The sequence below is a fragment of the Marmota marmota genome, unplaced genomic scaffold (assembly GCF_001458135.2).
Source record: "Marmota marmota marmota unplaced genomic scaffold, marMar, whole genome shotgun sequence".
NCBI classification, from domain to species: domain Eukaryota; kingdom Metazoa; phylum Chordata; class Mammalia; order Rodentia; family Sciuridae; genus Marmota; species Marmota marmota.
The window spans coordinates 26,385,947-26,404,392 of NW_025999932.1; the positions used below are offsets into that span (position 1 = coordinate 26,385,947).

Genomic DNA, 18,446 nt, shown 5'->3' on the forward strand with positions numbered 1-18,446 from the left:
GGGGGGGGGGGGGGGGGGTTGCCATCATTTAGTTTCCATTCTTGGCTTGAGGAAATTGTTCTTAATTCGGGGAGAGGTGAGTTCAAATTCAAATTCATCCTGTTTAAAAGCCAGTCTTTCTAAACATAATGCCTGCTTGCTCTTTAATGCTACTGGTGCTCTGAGTGACATGACAGGGCTGGGGTTAGGTGTCACTATAAATCAGCCCCAAATGATTGAGGAAGTGTGTCTGAATGTTATTACAGGCCTAAGACAGGAACAAAGGGGTCAGAACACCTGCCCCCAGGAAGCAGAAGGTGTGCTGTGTGCTGTTGACAGATCCCCCTGTGTGCCCCTTTCTTCTGCATGATCCTCCCTACCCACGTTTGAAGTGATCCATCTTTGGCAGAGGGCAGAACATCCTTGGCTCAGACCTGGGAAGCCAGTAAAAAGGCCGTAAAAATAACTTTCAACATCAAACTAAGGCCAGGCCCAGAAAACAGAGTCATCACTGGTTTTGTACTAAATCATCCGTCTTCTTTCTCCTTTTGTCAAAATCTTCACCAGCTGGGGAAAGAAAAGGAAACACAAGTAACATTTATTAATCACCTGCTATGTGCTTAATTATTACAGTATCAATGACAGCCATAAGGGCTTATTATTTCTCTTTTCTAAATGAACAGACAGTTCAGAGAGCTTAAACATGGCACACAGTCTATAAATGGTCTATCTGTGACCCAGGTCCAGAGATTATGCTGTCAGCTGGATGACAGTTTTGGAATTTTTTTTTTTTTGTGTGTGTGTGTGTGTGTGTCCCTAAAACTTTACCTTCAATATAGGCTTGACATTCCTGATATTGGTTACCTTGAGCTCTAGCACTTGTGAGATCTAATGTGAGCAAAGATAACGCTGACTCATATGTATTCTTTTTCTTTTTCTTTTTTTTTTAGGGACAACCTGTGAAGAAGGAGGATATTTTTGTTGCAGTAAAAACATGCAAGCAATTTCATGGTGAAAGAAGTATGTTTTGGGTTATTCATTTTTATTGAACTTTTAAATCCAAACTGCCTTTGAAATAAAGTGCAAACCCGGTATAAACTCAAGAAAGGCGCAGGATGCTGAAATGATAGCAGTTACCTAATCAGCATTCTTCATCCTACCTCTACAATCACTGAGCTCAATTAGGAAGGAAAACTCTGTATTGAAACACGAGTGGCCAGTGCCCTTCTAAATACTAGAATGGAAAAGCTCAGCTGTGGCAATCTTGGAGACAATGTGTGAACTTTGTATGTCCATTTTGTCCTATTGTGTCCATTCTCTGAACTGCATGAAGAATATCAGAGAGAGGGGATCTCAAATAACAGAACCAACAAGAATATCTTCTTTAAGGCTCTGCCTTTTTAAAAATACTTATTCCAAATGCACATGTTGGCACTTTTTAATAAAGGTATATATCCACTCATGAGTAGATTTATTGGAGAAAAAGGAAACAGCTACTTTTGGAACAGGGGCCCTTAAGGAAATCCTGGCATGCAAATGAAGATTGTTTTGATTCTCTCTTGGTGTCATTACAGAATTGCGCTAGTTATGGTGCTAATGTTTTTTTTTTTTTTTAAACCCGTCCTAAATATAAATAGACATAATTTCTCTCTTTTTACACCTCACTTCAAGCAGCACTTTTCTGATATTGAAAATTAGGCAGTCTTTTGCATTTTCTAATTTTAACACATATTTTAATTTTTTTTTCCCATGAAAAGGCTGTCGATTTCACCCAGGGTATGATATTTATGTAGGAGAGGCTTCTAAACCAGCTGTCATGTTCATGGGATGCAGCAGTGGGGGAAATTCACTTACATATTTTCTGTGATAACATTATGCATACAAATTATATTTTAAAGGGTAAGATGTTTTCCAAACAAAGGAATATAATAACTTGGGATTATAGTATTGCTTAAGACATCAAGATAAATTAAAATCTTACAATCAGCAAATCTCTTAAAATATCTTAAAAACCTTCATATTTGCCAAAAACAGTCACGTCAAATTTCAGATCCTATTAAATCTGACTAAATATATGCATTCATTATGCAAGAAGTTCTAAAATAGTCATTCTTAAATATTAGTTCTTAATTCTAAAATATTCTTAAAATATTAACAGTGACTATAGCAATTAAAATAAGATTTTTGTTTATTATACTTCTAATCTAAATTTATTTTCTTTTAAAATGCTTTTTTCATAGTCCAGAAGGGCTCTTTGTGGGTTGTCTTGTGAATAAGTATCTTTACAAAAAGGTGATTGGGAAGTGAACTAGACTTTTTTGTTTTCTTTTGTAGTAAGCAGAAATAGTTGAATTGATGTCATTGATCTTGAGGCTGCTCTGGAATAGTGATTATTTTTGTAATAGAGATGTTAAGAATGCTGGTGTTGAGGGGTGGGGGCAGGGGTGGTATTCTCCTTCGAAACACATTTTTTTCAGGTTACAGTGAAATTAGGGACCCTCTCTGTTGTATTTTTCCTATTCTACAGAAATGGGGGAAAAGTTTGTTAATTTTTATTTAGTAATTTTGAGTAATTTCGTTTTCTGATTCCTTTGTTTATATAAAATTGAGATGATCTTTTCAGGTATCTGGCATGCAAATGAAGGTTGTTTTGATTCTCTCTTGGTGTCATTACAGAATTGTGCTAGTTATGGTGCTAATGTTTTTTTAAAAACCTGTCCTAAATATAAATAGACATAATTTCTCTCTTTTTAACACCTCACTTCAAGCAGCACTTTTCTGATATTGAAAATTAGGCAGTCTTTTGCATTTTCTTTTTTTTTTTTAATTTTATTTTTATTTTTTAATTTTTTATTGTTGGCTGTTCAAAACATTACATAGTTCTTGATATATCATATTTCACACTTTGATTCAAGTGGGTTATGAGCTCCCATTTTTACCCCATATACAGATTGCAGAATCACATNTTCTTTTTTTTTTTTTCTTTTCTTTTTAATTTTGAGTCAGGGTCTTACTAAGTTGCTTAGGGCCTCAGTAAGTTGCTGAGGCTGGCTTTGAACTTGCGATCCTCCTGCTTCAACCTCCCCCAATTGCCAGGATTATAGGTATGCACCACCATGTCCCACTTATGAGGCTTTTGTAGTTGGGTTTCTCTCACCAGACATCTGTCAACTTAGGTGCATGTATTTGAAAAGGTAGCTTAAGGTGCAGCATAAGGATCTTTGGTCTCCATTTTGCTCTATGGAAATAAAGCCTGCCTCACCAGTGGGTTAGAGTGTAAGTAACCACTCATTGGCCCGAAGAATGAACCATCCAGTCATCCTATCCGTGACAAGGCCAATGCTGAGGTAATGGCTTCAAACTGCTGAACCTGGTTTATGTCTTCGGTTGTGTTTTTTCTTATATATTTGATCTTCTAATTTCATGTGGACAATTCCTCAAGATGTGATAATTGTTGGGAATTATCATTGGATATTGTAGGGAAAGCTGAACATGGAATGATCTACAACTGGTCAAATCTTTCAAAGCCCATTGCATAGGGGGGACAGGACTCAGATTTCCTGGCTCCTGAATCCCTGTGTTCTTTCTACCAGAGCACAACTATGCTGTAATCTCCTTGGATGTAGGACAAGCTGACCTTGATAAGTTGTCTTTAATATTCATGTTGATGCCCTTCGGGGTTCAAGGTCAGTTTGGAGTTGGCAGGAAGCTAGGAAAGTTCAGACCTTTCATTTTCAGGGGCAAGGAATTGAAACCTGAGAGGTCTGCAGTACACCTAGGGCTGGGAATTTAGGCTGCCCTCTTCCAAACCCGTTACTGCTAATGTCAAGCCCAATACATGGTCTAGGATATTTTTAGCTTTTTCCTATTCTCTGTGCACTCTGGTAGAAATACTTGAAAGAACATCAGGCCAAATGGCACCAGAGGGGGAATAAAACAGAAAAGAAACTCTATTTATCTTTGAAAAATTGAGAGTGGGCCATACTGTGAGTGATGAGCACTCCCTTCTCTTTCATTAGTATTGGTTACCTCCCTGGATGAAGATGGGGAATGGACAAGCAAGGAAAAATACATGTTGGATTCTTTTTTTTTTTTTTTTTAGTACTCTCATGGACAAATTGATAATAAAAGGAAGTTCAAAGTTTTTTAAAAATGTTTTACACTTTGTTTTTGTTTTTTGCCTAACCATGAAACATCTATGTTATGGCAATTGTCCGGATTCTGATATAAGTGAAATAGAATAATCTTAGAACACAGAAAAAAATGCATTTAATATTTTGGCTCCAGAAAGTAATATATGTTGACACTGTTGAAACCGCACTCTCTCAGAGAGGCAAACATTTAGCAGGATTTTAAAGAACTTTCAAAGTGTTACATATGCTGATGAATTGGGTATAGCGTGCAACATTATATGTAAGCAAGAAAAGATTTCTGGAGTTTTAATATGCAGCTGGATTACTTCCTGTGGGGTCTGTGTTTTTCACTGCATGGTAACATGAGCTGTCTGAGAACCTCAAGCACATTCCTGACACCTTCTGCTCTGGGGTGCATGAGTCTCACCTACCTCATGGTGAACACCAATTTTGCTCATCAACTGATGGATTGTGAGCCTCTCCCCTCCTGCAGTTTTGCCCTAATTAAAGAGGTTAAATTGCTATTTGCTCGGCCTTTAGTTCCCTATCACAGCTTCCTGAACTCTTAAAAATATATATACTTTATTCCTTTCAGATGTAAAGAAAATACAAAACCCATTTGCTATCTTTACTGCTGTGATCTTGTCTAAAAGAGGCCTGTTGGAACTAATTTATTAAGAGGAATGTTGGGTAGCTGGCGTTTTCTTTGATGAAAGAAGCTGCAGGTACCAGGCACAATATGCTTATGTGAAAGGTGAGGCTTGCACTGAAATGCAGCCAGATGGAAGGCCCCGCTGGGGTCAGAAGAGGGGATGAGATGAGCTTTTGAAGAGCGGCAGGAGAGTCAGGCGAAGGCTGGCTGTGTTCTTGCTCCAATGTTGAATAGCTGATGTTCCAAATTGCCTAAAAATGTTGTTTTCAACCAGCCAGGAGGGCGGCTTCCCAGTCTTAAGTACGCCTCAGTGTTAAAATGAGGAATTAGAGCACACTCCTGTGTGCCCCTCTCTCTCCTGAGAAGCACAGCCAGGGTTTCATTTGCGGTCACTGAATCGTACACAGGGACACAAGGTTCATTTACCAATCAAAAGTAGCAGATTCCTCTAAATCAAAATAGCCATTCACAGTTGATTAATTGAACATTTATAAAACATTCAAGGATCAAATTCATTTTCATTCATAATATGATACAGTTTTGCAAGTGCATTCTCCAGGGGTAGAAACATGTGTTTCTGTACTTCATAGCAAGACACATCTTCTGCTTGGAAGATTTATGCCATCTGTGCAGCTAGGATTTGTTTTTAATAGCAAAATTTTTACTTTGCCCCTATTCTAAGTTTTCCTGTGGCAAACTTTCTTGAAAGAGGCATTCTTTACTACTTTGTTATGTGGTAGAAAGTATGATTCTCTTTCTTGCAAGCAAGATATGTAGCTATCTTGAAGGGTTTTTTGTTTTTGTTTTTGTCTTTTAAAATTTTTTTTTAATTTAATATTTTTAGGAGTGCAGTGCCTTGGTACAATCTATAACATTTTGTAATAGTAGGATAAATTCATTTTAGAATTCAAACAGTTCTAATAAAATAGGCCAGTATTCTAAAAGTTTATTTAGAATCAAAGTTGGAAATAAAGCTGTAATTTGTTATTATAGAAGACTTAACTTAGTTTCAAATTCTTTATGGCTAGAAGGTATGATAAAAACACAGGAATTATATTGATGAGGGCAGAGACAGAACAAATTGTTTAATGATTTGGCATTATAGAATCTTACAACATTAGAATGTTTGGCCTGTTTTTAAATGATTGATAATGATGGTACCATCCTTGTATCATAGGATGTATTGTCATTATGCATAAAATCTTCCTTTTTTAACTAGTTTCTAAAAAACAGTCTTAGGCCTTTTATAGAGACACCTATAACTACAAAATTCAGACCTCCTTCAACTGTTTATTGAGCAACTACTATGTCCTAGGCACTGTATCAGGCATTGGGGAATAAGTCACAGACACACAGTAGCTCTTACCATTATGAAATTTCTATTTCAAACTAAAACCAAAAGTACACAGGAACACAAGTTTTCATAGTCAGGTAGTAATAGTAGAGCAGAAGTAGTTAGGTAGAGCAGAGAGCTAAGTCACACTTGATTTTTATTTCAATTTCATTTAAATCAACTAATTGAGAATAAATACCTGTGCTGTTTAATAAAGCTCTTAGAGTAAAAAAGATTGGAGGCTAAAGTCTGAGGAAATTGAAAGCAGAATTTGCATTGCCTGCTGGACCCATGCTGGGGTCTGAGGAAAGTTCTTGACCTTACCTCACAGCTTCTTCCAGGTTATGCAATAGGCATTTTACCCAAGAGAATGAAATTTTAGTGAAGACGAACTGCAGGGTGCCTTTCTCGGGTAAGCCCTCTTACTTATTATGTGCAAAGTAAACTGCGGCTTGGCTTGCCTGGGTTAAGATTTTTGTTGTGCTAAAATTTGGGAAGTAGAAGTGTGAGGTGTTTGAAATTTTTTATTTTTTTGTCCTCCAGCATCTTTCTCTATTATTTATGACATCTCTGACCATTTTGGCAGCGAAAAATCTTTATAACTATGTGCCTTTCTATAGTTGCAAAACAGTTACACTTTAATGTTTAAAAATATTTAGTGGATAATTTGGTGATTATTTTATAAATATTCAGAATTCATAATCATTTTTCTTTCATAAAAGTTGGTGGATAGTGGATTTTAAAAGAACACACTTTTATATTTTGTATATAAATGTTGTCTGAGCTGGGCTCTACATTTGCTGATTTCCATAACTAAACATTTAAATTTTACATTGCACTGAGAATTTTTGCATATAATGGGCTTTAATTTGGGTTGGGAAAAAGGAAAAGAGGTAAGATCTGATAAAATCTCAAAAAAGGAAGTGAAGCCGGGTGTGTGCAAGCCACACCTGTAATCCCAGTGGTTTAGGAAGCTGAGACAGGAGGATCCCAACTTCAAAGGCAACCCCAGCAAAAAGCGAGGAGCTAAGCAACTCAGTGAGACCCTGTCTCTAAATAAAATACAAAAATAAAAAAGTGGGGGGCTAGGGATGTGGGATTTGGCTCAGTGGTCGAGTGCTCCTGAGTTCAATCCCTGTACCAAAAAAAAAAAAAGCAAGTGAAGATTTGCTTCATTAGTTAAAGATCTTAAATTAACATGGTTAAAACAACAACAGAGCTGGATTTGTTGGCACATGCATGTAATCCCAGCAGCTCAGAAGCTGAGGCAGGAGGATTGCAAGTTTGAGGCCAGCCTCAGCAACTTAGTGAGACCCTATCTCAAAATAAAAAGAAAAAAAAGAAAAGGACCGGGGATGTGGCTCAGTGGTTAACTGTGCCTGGGTTCAATCCCCAGTACCAACAAAAACAAAAACAACAGCAGAAACCCCTTCTCAAGGTTCAGAGATGCTCAGATAGTAATTAAAAAAAAATTTTTTTTTTGAAGAAAATAATTACTTAGATAGTCAGCCAGGTGAATGAATGTGAACTAGGGATCATTTTACACATAAGATATGCAGACCACTACTGTTGAGCATCTAAACCTAAAATACAAAAATCCAGGAAATTTTTCTATTGTTTGTGTTTATTGTGGTATAGAAAAATAATTTATTTGTTATCGACAAGAATTTTAAAGTCTTCAGTGACTCTCAATTTTATTTCTCTCACGTTTTTCAAAAGTGTGACACTAATATAAGTCATCACATACAGCTTCTCAGAGGCAAGGCCATGCTTTCTCTGGGGTTGAGGGATCCTGGTGGTGTCTTGTGTGGGAACATGCATGGCTTGACAGGGTCCTCCTGTGCTCCACTGTTAAGAGGGTTGAATTTGCATCTCAACCAGAACCACAATGACTATTCCAGTCCTTAAAAGCATTTCTGTTTCCTACCTGCCCACAACACATTTAAAAAATCCATTTGTAGGTAGAATAACCTATTGGGAAAAGAGAGACATTAGTTAAAATTCTCCGAAACACAAGAGTAGTATTAGACTAGAAAATTGGTCATTGTAGGGAAGTAAGTGCATTTATCACAGGAAATGAGAACTGCTTGGTTCTAGGGGACATTGAAAATGCTCTAAGAAGAGGGTTTTGGTTGTGTGCAGTTAGCAGTGAACAGTGCTGGGACTTCTCAGGGCCCTGGGACAGGGAGAGGCGGAGGTCACCTTTGTCCTTCGCAGGGGATCCTGCTGCCATTTTGAGTTTTTAAGCTTCCCGTTATACTGTGCCAGTGACTGTCACCTCTGTTTTTCTCAGTACCCATCATAAAGCTGACTTGGGAGGGACAGGCGAGCCTCATCGAGTACTACAGTGACTATGCGGAAAGTTCCATCCCTACTGTGGATTTGGGAATTCCCAACACAGAGAGAGGTGAGAGCTTCGTTCTTACTCTTCCCCTTAAATCAAATCCTCATTCTGAAATATAGCAAATAAGGATAAAGATAAAATATTTTTAAGTACTGAAATTTTTACTTCTTGTCAGTTTGTTTTTTCTTTTCTTTCTTTCTTTCTTTCTTTTTTTTTTTTTCTTATTCTAACAGCCAACATCTATACCCACAGATGCAGTCTGGTTCCTCAAATTAAAGACTCTGTAGTACAAACAAGAACATTGCAGTCTGTTTTGGGTCTGTTTCATTGCTGTGATCCAGAGCTGAGCACTAGGTCTTTCATTCTGCCACAGTGCAGCCCGGACATATGGGACGTGCAAAGTTAACTTGTCATCTTCCCACAGACAGCCTCCATCTTTTTAAGCCGACGGTCCAGTTCACATCTCGTGTGCCTCTCTGAGTAGCTCCTGTCCCTATTCTGCACTGTTAGCTGTAGAGTAAGCTCTATGTTATTTTTTAGTATCTTGATTAGCAAAGCATTGGAAATATACCTGCTTTTCTCTTCAGATGGCAGGTTTTCTAGTTAAAAAATTCTTATTTTTTTAAAAAAGGAAAGTAGACATTTGGCCACCTCATTATAAGATGCTTTTTGTCCATCTGACTGTTAATCTAGTGTTCCCCCCCGCTCCATATTATTTTAGTCCCCCACCTCCTTTTATGAATAAAACAAAAAAAATTGCAGCCTGTAATTGCTGTGAGATTGAAAACTTTCTTATTTGTCTGGACTGAAGATACTAATTTTCTACTGCAAATTATCTGTGTGACCTCATGTAATTCCCCTAAGCTCTCCCACTTTCCATTTTCATTTTCTCATGTGTGAAATGACTGGCTTAGACTTCATGGCCTCTGAAGTTTTTCCTTGTTCTCTATGTCTGTGAAAATTTTTTGAGAATGCTACTTTCTAGGAAAATGTCCAATTTTTAAGATCCATGTTAACATCCAAGCTTGTAATTACTTATGAGAGTTTCAAACTAAAAACTTTAAAAAAATGAATTTACCTAGGTTAGAGAAAATAATGCATTTTAAGTTTTCTTCTTACCTTTCCTAGGTCATTGTGGAAAAACATTTGCCATTTTAGAAAGATTTCTGAATCACAATCGTGACAAAATACCATGGCTCCTCATTGTGGATGATGATACATTAATTAGGTAAGGAGTTGTTCTCATCCCAAGTGCTTTAAATTCTACATATATCCATATTTGAAAGCTGTGGTGCCTTTGGAGTGTTCCAAGCCACTACTTAATGAGAGGGCAGCAGGAACCTACAGACTCTTGGTTGAAGAGATGGGGCTGAGAGACTCAGGAGACAAAGTTGTTAGAGTTTTTAGGACAGAGCACCAGAGAGGAGAGAGCACTAAAGATGGTCTAAGGAAGCTTTCAGAGTAATTAGAAAGGAGGGAGTTGTGGTGGATGCCCAAAGGGGCTGGGCTTGGGGCCTGTTGCCACCAGCCACACTGGAAAGTCCACGATTGGCCGAGTATTGGGTAGAGTACACGGGAGAGTCTAGCTTCAATAGCAAGGACTAGTTAACCCTAGACCAAACACCACTCTAGTCCCACTTAGCAAATCTGAAAAAGAAAGAAGAGATGTAGGTATAAATCAGTCTGAAATAGTCTTCTAGTCTTTCACCTTCTACAGATGAAAATTACATGGTCTGGTGTGCAAAACCCCACTGGATTGGATTAACAGCAAATTAGGCATTGTGGAGCACAGTGGTGAAATTCAAAACAGTACAGAAGAAAATGGTGAACTTAGAAGCATTGCAGTAATAAGTATCCAAAATGAATGAAACACAAAAGTAAAATATAATTTTAGAAAATGAACAGAGCATCAGTGAGACAGTTTCAAATGCATTTGGAGTCCCCCAAGAAGAGGGAAACAACATACATTTAAGGAAATATTTCCCAAATTTGATGAAAATCATAAACCCACAAATCCAAGAAGCTCAGTGAACCCAAGCCCAAAAGCAGAGCAGTAGTGCCTCTAAGACTGCAAGAGGGATGTCCTCTTCAATAACATCTCAGATAGCAGTTATTGTACCCATAGCCACGTCACTTAGGTCCCCAGTCTTTAGCCACTCCACTGGAAATGTTGCCTTATGATCAATTTGAACCTTGTTACTGTTCCTTTCAAAACTCTGATATCATCCTTGGTAATAATGAACTCTCTAAATTATCCTAAGTCCTGAGACTAAATAATCTGCAGGATTCAGGGCCAACCCCTCTTCTCCATGAAAAACAACAGCATGGAGGTAGTATTTCTGTTTTCACAGAAACATGGAGCTTTGACTTGTGGAAGATCAACACGTATTTGGGGACATGAAAAAATGCCCCGAATGCAAAATTTTAAAAAAAGGACAAAACAGGAAAGAGAGGAAACTAGTATTTAATACATTCAAGAAAGAAATAGAAGGCAAATTCATATCAGCAATTATAGCTAAATTATAAAACAGTCCAAAGCAAACAAATTACAATGAAATTTTAATAAGAATTATTAGAATCCTAGGTGTTTGTCTTTTTGCGAGTTGTTTATTTCACTTAGTGTAATATCCTCAAAGCTCATCTGTGTTGGAGCACATTGTTCAGTTTTTTTTCCTTTTTAAGGCTGAATGATATTTCATTGAATGGATGTACCATGTTCTGCTTCTCTATCCATCTGCTGATGGACACTCAGGTTACTTACACAGTTGAGCTTTTGTGAATAATGCTGCTATGAATTTGAGTGTGTAGGTGGCTCTTCAAGACCCTGGTCTCAATTCTTTGGGGTGTATAATGAGAAGTGGCATTCCTGGATCATAGGACAATTTAGTGTTGACTTCGGGGAAGCATGCTAATATGTTACACATTTAGAAATTAGTTAACCTAGATAGAAAAAAAAATCAACAAGGATGGGGCAAAAACGAAAACAAACTGGACCCAACTGTACTTCATGTGAAAATATAATCACGCTAAGAAAGAAAAAAAATAACTAATGCAAGTAATTTTTGAAGATAGTATTTAAATATATACCTTCAGTCAAGAGTGAGAAGAAGGGAGGAACTACAAACAAATCCTGATTTTTTAGTATAGGTCTGATTTTGGAAGTGGTGTGGGCAAAGCAATTCTGAAATTATTTTAGGTACATTATAGACTTGAATAGATGTTGATATTTTGGGGAGCCAGTTTTCTGAGTATGGAAGAGAATATGAATAAAGAACAGAGGAGGTCAAGGGAAAGCTTTATGGGAAGAGCCTGAAATTGAAAGAATTTATAATTTTTGTAAGAACTCACGATTTCTGAATTTTTTTTTTTTTTTTTTGTGTGTGTGTTCACATATATGTTTCCTGGCTTTTTCTTCTGCAAGAGGCTAGAAGCAAAGATACTCCAGAGTATTGAGACACTATTGCCTAGAGTTAGTAGTACAGCTTTCCTCAAAGGAATCAGGGCTTCTCGGAGAGATGGCGAATGCCAGGGCCAAGGCAAGGCAGGCACAAAATTCATTCCAGGACATCTTTTTATATTAGAAAGCCAGGAGGTGTTAGGAGAAAGAAGTTGGGGGCTGGGTGGCAAAAAGGATGAGGAAGAAAAGAACATGTCATGAGGACACAGAAGGCAGCTTGAATGGGTTCCCTTGGCCAAATCTGGGACATGTAAAGCATCAGTGTAATTGAAGACAGTAATGAATTATGAGCTATTAGAATTAAAAATCATGAGTCCATCCTTATAATAAATACATACATATGTACATAAATGGAGAGAAGGTGGGCTCTTGCTCGCAGGATGACAGTGAATTCTGGTCGATAAAGGTGCAGGGAGGGGTGGTGTTGGAAAAGTCATCACTTAGTAACCATCATAGTGAAGTTTGATTCAGGCAAGAATTGCTAATGCAAAACTAGAGCCCGTTTTGATGAGGACTGGGATATTTGTCTATGTTAAAGTTTCTACACAGAGATGCCTAGTAATGGCAGGGGAAATATAGATACTGTCCCGTGGGGCAACCAGACAGTTCCTTACTTGGATGATCAAGTAAGTCTTACCAAGGATGGGCAGACGGACACATCTGTGCCACACACACTCAGAGTCACTCATGTTATACCGTGACTGGGCTGCGAAACCTCCGACAAGCCCAACATGCAAATGGTTCTGTTTGAGGAAAGGTGAGGGGCTTGTAGCATTGAAAACTACCAATGTTTCAAAAGACAAAGCATAGCTATGGAGCTGGTTCTAGATTAAAGAAGATTAAAGTGAAATGATTAATACATACAGTAAGGGATCCTGGACTTCATTCTGATGCTATACATGACATTACTGAGTTAATTGTAAAATTAGACTAGTGATTGGCTTAATAGAAGCACTGTGTCACTGGTTCAGTTTTGAGTCATTATAACTAAGGCTTCTGTCTATATTTCTGTACAAGTCCATATAGACACCCGCCTTCTTTTCAGCTAAAATGCATAGGAGTGGACCATCTGGGACATATAGCAGGTGGAAGTTTAACTCTTTCAATAACTCATTGTACCAATGTTAATTTTCCTGAAGTTGCTTGCTTTTACCATTCTTAGGAAATATGCATGGATGTATATTGGAGGAAAGGAACATGATATATACAACTTGCTCTCTAATATTTCAGAAGAGGGAAATATGCATGTACATATAATCAACATGTATGTGTTGTGGGAGGGTATACACCTGCAGAATCCATAGAATGATAAAACCGATAGGGTAAATGTTAAGCACTGGTTAAGTCTGGGTAAGGGATATAGGAGTTCTTTGTCCCAGTCTTGTAACTTTTCTGTAATCTTGAAATTATTCCCAAGGAAAAAGTTCAAAAATAAATACCATAATAGGTCAGGGTGGAACATCCTCTTTATTTTAAAGATCAATATTTAACAGTTAAAATCTGTCTACGCTACTAAGAAGCATCAGTGTAACTCTGATCACACTTGCTGTTGAGCGTCTCCATGCTGTTTTTCTTCATTTCTGTGCCTCAAAATTGCCTGAAATGGGAACAGATTGTTAAATGAAGTTCTTTTCCTGGATCAGTAGCCAAATCTCCATAGATAGAATTGGAGATCTATCTGCTTTATCCACATTTCCACTTTTTAGCGAATATGAAGTATGTGATAATTATCAGACTCCATTTGTGATCCTTCGGCTTTAAAGTAATATTGTGAATATGGAAATAGTGTTATAAAGAAAAGAAACCCAGAGATGTTAAATTCCCATTATTTTAACCTTACAATTGAAGAAAGTGAAGGTTTCGGTTTAAATCGACAGTTTCACAATATGCAGGAAAAAGAGAAATATCACAAAGCTCTTTTTCTTTTTTTCAGGTCCAGAAGTAGACATAAATTTGCCCTAGAAAGCTCTGGGTTTTTGCAGAACCTTTTTATAAACAAAAGGCTACAATTTCCTTACAGATCTTTATGAGTATATTCTCCATCACTGAATAGTATCAGCATACTTATTTGCCTTTCTCTGTGGAGCTATTTATCAGATGACTTGAAGACTGATTTCAAATTAGGTGTTTAGCATGTTTAAGATGTATATTGAATATAGCATAGTGTCCAGAGATGGTGTTCTCTAGTCACTCAGAAACTGCCAACATTTTCAGAAGCCTTGACCTTCAGACAGAATGTAAACCTAGTCTGCAGACTTATAGACCCTTTGAGCACCAGCACTTGCAGGAGATTTTTTTTTTATATATACATTCAATATTTTCTTCACTTTCACCTTCAACTTTATCAGCTGGGGCATTTCTGAAGGATGCATAAGTATGGATGGAAAAGGGACCTCTTTTATACTTCTCCACTAGTTACTGGAGGGGGTCCAAGGAGATAGATACCAGCAAAGGGAGACCTCAACTCCAGATGATGGGGTCCTTGACAAATGACTCAGAAAGGAATTTTAAGATGTGTCAGATAGAGGCATAAACAGAGATTTACTGGGAAAGCAAGGAGTACATATTCAAAGAGAGTGGAGGCAGTCTGAAGAGTGAAAAGCAGCCTTTTGGGGTCTCTGGCTTTTCTCTTTAAAGGAAACTTTGTGCGATCCTTGGTTGTATCTTCTTCATTATTTGATCAATAGTTAGTGTGGGGAAAGTACCCAATATATAGGTTTCTTCTCTCCCCTTGCTCAATCTAGTCTAAAAATACATGGATGAGTGGGCTCATTAATAGTACACAGGGCAGTGTTCATAAGTGGGTGAATTTTTAGTAACTTTAAGGTCAGGAGTAAAGATTTATAAATTTCCCAGAAATTTGGGAGTGACAGGCCTGGAGAACAATTGGCTAGGGGAGTATTAAAATTAAATTAAAATTACAGTATCCTTGTCTTCCTTTTGTCTTCTTTCTATCTTTTTATTCTACCTCATTATCACTACCCCATCCCCTTACAGAGAAGAGAAATTAGTCTTTAGAAAACCGGTGTGCTCAAGTTAACACTGCTTGTGGGAAAAGCTTTCACCGATAGAGATTTAGAGAAACGCCTCATATCAACCCACCTCTTGGAGATTCATGATGCTCATGAATCACAGGCTGAGACACATGCCAAAGTTTGGCTCATTAGAAATTTTTGCAAAGTTATTGACCATGGAAACTTTTTTTTTTAAGGATCAGTGATTAATATCTTAAGGAATGCTATGACCTGGTGATGTGGGACCTCAAAATCTCCAGAGGCAACAGTAGGAAGACTTTATAAGGCATCTCTAAGTGATGGAAGTCCTTAGAAGGGAAAACTTGCCTTTCTTCTCACCAACCTTTGCCACTGCATTAAAAATGATTTCTAGTTTTTATTTTTCTGGGAAATCTTTTTATTTCATTCTCACAGTAGCTATAGTTGCAGGCATTGTTCTGTCCAGCTCATGGATATTCTCACTGCCCTTTGTGAGCTGTTTAGACACATAACAAAGACTGATGGGGGCAAAGGGCATTTAAAGGGATGCACAGAGACCAAAAGTTCATGCCCTGGGGTGGTATTACTGAGTATTGGTGGGTGTGTGTCATACTCTGAGGATTTCCAGGAAAGCCTCACTGTCCCAATTCTTTCCTTACCTTCCAGCTACATGCTGGGCATAGCTGTCCCCGAACACATTTATACCTCACAGTTCTTTTTGGAACATTTAAGGATTTAAAAAACAGAAACAACCAAGTCCACCTGAAAAGGTGTAAGGATTAGTTCATACTCACCTGCAGGTAGGATGGGTGGAAGTGAGGTTTATAGCACACTGGCCACCTCACGCCACTGACCGGCCACCTACTCCCCCACATGAGGCAGCCAGGTCCTGGCAGAGGCTGCTTCAAACTGGGTAGTGAGCATCTGGTTTCTCAGTTTCTCTTTTACTTCCAGTAATGTACAGTGTTCATACATTTATTTTTTTTTTTGGGGGGGGGGGGGTCTTTAGTAATCCATTTATTCCATAAATCACTTGAATTTCATTCCAGCATTTTCCTTATATAGAGCTATGTAACAAAAAGAGGGAGATGTAAGAACTATGAAATATTTATTTTGAGACTACACATGAATTAAATAATTATTACTTATGTTCTCTTTGGCATCTCAGCATCTCCAGGCTCCGGCACTTGCTTAGCTGCTACGACTCCAGTAAACCCATAGTCCTGGGAGAGCGCTACGGATACGGCCTGGGCACTGATGGCTACAGCTATGTCACAGGAGGAGGAGGGTAAGTGTAAGCATGGCTTTTTACAAATACAGTCAACTCTCAGTGTCCGTGGGGGATTTGGGTCCAGGACCCCAGAACGGATATTCAAGTCCCTTATATAAGTTGAAGTATTTGCATATAATCTATGTACATCCTACTGTATACTTTAACCTCTGGATTGCTTGTAATACCTATTACTATGTAAATGCCATGGACGTAGGTCTTATATTGTGTTATTTAGAAAATAATGACAGGTAAAAATGTCTATGTCACCCTAAGAGGTTGGAGGGGTTCTCAGTTGGGAGACCTCAATTCAGCTCTGGTGGGTTCCTTATGCAGAAGAATTTCAGCACTTCAGTCAGAGACACAGAGATTTATTTAGAAAAGAAATGTATATTTAAGGGAGAATGCAGACTATCCAGAGCGAGAGATGCACTTTTGGGGCCCTGTCTCTTCTTAGAAGAAAACTTGGTAAGAGGTGATTATGGGGAGGTGTATGGGGATCATGTCAGTCTGGGGCTCAGAGACAGTTTATGATGGTCTGGCCATTTTCAGGATCTTAGGCTGCTGTGGTCTCCATTATCTGATCAGTTATAGGTTTCTTAATATATCATATCTCTTGGCTTAATTGGTTTATTGGTGGGTTAGTTAACAGTGCCCAAGGTAATTATCATGAGTGAGTGAATTTTCAGTGACTTCAAGATTTATAGATTTCCAAAAAATTTGGGAGTCACAGGCCTGGGAGAGAGGTAGGCTCAAGGAGTGACAGGCCTGGAAAGATATGAGGAATCTTAAATTAAAATTATATTTCCTTGTTCTTCCTTTATTTGTCCTGTCTACTTGTCTCATTTCCTTTATCCTACGTCATATTACATGTTCAGTACAGGTGCATTCAAAAAAAAATATTTTGATTTATGATCAGTTGGATCCATGAATGTGGAGCCTGCAGGTAGAGAGGACTGAACTTCCCTTTCTACAAGGCAGAGGAGGGTCTGTGGAACTGGGATCTATACTGACATACGAGTCTCTTTAAATAGTAGTTGTTCCTCTAATAGGAAAGTGAATATTATATTTGTGAAACCTGAACATGAAAAGAACCCACAATAAAGAAAATTTACCCCTTGAAGAGACAATATGAAAATATTTTTCAAAGTACTTGCTAGAAATGTCCCTATAATAACTAGTGCTTCTAGGCAGCCAGTTACTTTGGATTGTCTATTTAAAAAAAATTGCTTATAGATTTTAATTTTGAAAAATAAGCCATTATACTCTAAAATTGTCCAATGCTTAATAAATCACATTTAGAAAAAGAGTAGTATAGAAACTTAGGCAATTAAATAACATTTGTATAGGATTTATAGGTTTTAAATAACAGTAAAAAATCAATCTTTTTAAATGAAGCACCTGCCTCATCTCTTATGGGGAAAGACCTTAATTTGATTTATATGGGTAAATCAATTGAGCAGTTAGTTGTTTCTATTACTGCTATAGTCTTTGCTACTAGGGTATTTAGGGAGAATGTTAACTCGTCTTCCACTCTAGTCATTTAAATTCATTCAATTGATTTTTTTTTTGAATGTTCACTATATACTGGGCAGCATTATATTCAGTGATTATATACCTCTGAAAGACTAGGACCTTTTATTTCTATTTTTTAATCCCTTAGATTAGAACATGTCCCTCTTACCATTTTTTTCTCTCACTTTAACAACATACCTGAGACTGGGTAACTTATATTTATTTAGTTTAAGTTTTGGAAGTCCAAAACCATAGTGCTCGCACCTGCTCAGCACTGGCGAGGCCCTTCTGGATATGTCACATCATGGCGGATAGAGCCATGGCAGGAGTATGTGCAAGAGGGAGAGATCACATATTTAGTCAGGAAACAGGAGATTAAAGGGTCAGGCTTGATCTTTTTATAATAATCCTCTCTTGTGGTAACTAACTACAGGGTCTCTTAAGAATAAAATTAGCCTCTTCTGGGGGCAGTGGCCCTAGTGACCGAATCACCTTCCACCAGGCCCCACCCCTTAAATATTTCACTCTCTCTCAACACTGAGACTCTGGGAACCAAGCTTTCAACATATGAATCTTTAGAGGATGCATTAAAGTCTTATCCATATCACAGCAGGTTTCTTCTGCAGGTTCTCAAGTGTCTTACTGCAGGTGTTCTGGTTAGATCTAGCCCATTCAGTGGTGAAGGCAGAATGGTTATGGAGTGAGGTCTGCTGTGGTGATAACTGAGCCTGAGCAGGAGCACTGATCTTTAAGTAGTGTCCTGCACCTAT

General features: G+C 37.9%; 1 protein-coding gene across 4 annotated transcripts in view; it reads left to right on the top strand.

Moving 5' to 3' along the window:
- The window catches only part of B3glct (beta 3-glucosyltransferase), a 107,778-nt gene that overhangs the window by 69,327 nt on the left and 20,005 nt on the right, over positions 1–18,446 (top strand). For all 4 annotated transcript variants that reach the window (XM_048800787.1, XM_015484190.2, XM_048800788.1 and 1 more), the window contains exons 10-13: positions 930–999; positions 8,391–8,504; positions 9,570–9,669; positions 16,060–16,179. In XM_048800787.1, coding sequence (XP_048656744.1) covers positions 930–999; positions 8,391–8,504; positions 9,570–9,669; positions 16,060–16,179 — 404 coding nt within the window. The remainder of the gene's footprint in view (positions 1–929; positions 1,000–8,390; positions 8,505–9,569; positions 9,670–16,059; positions 16,180–18,446) is intronic.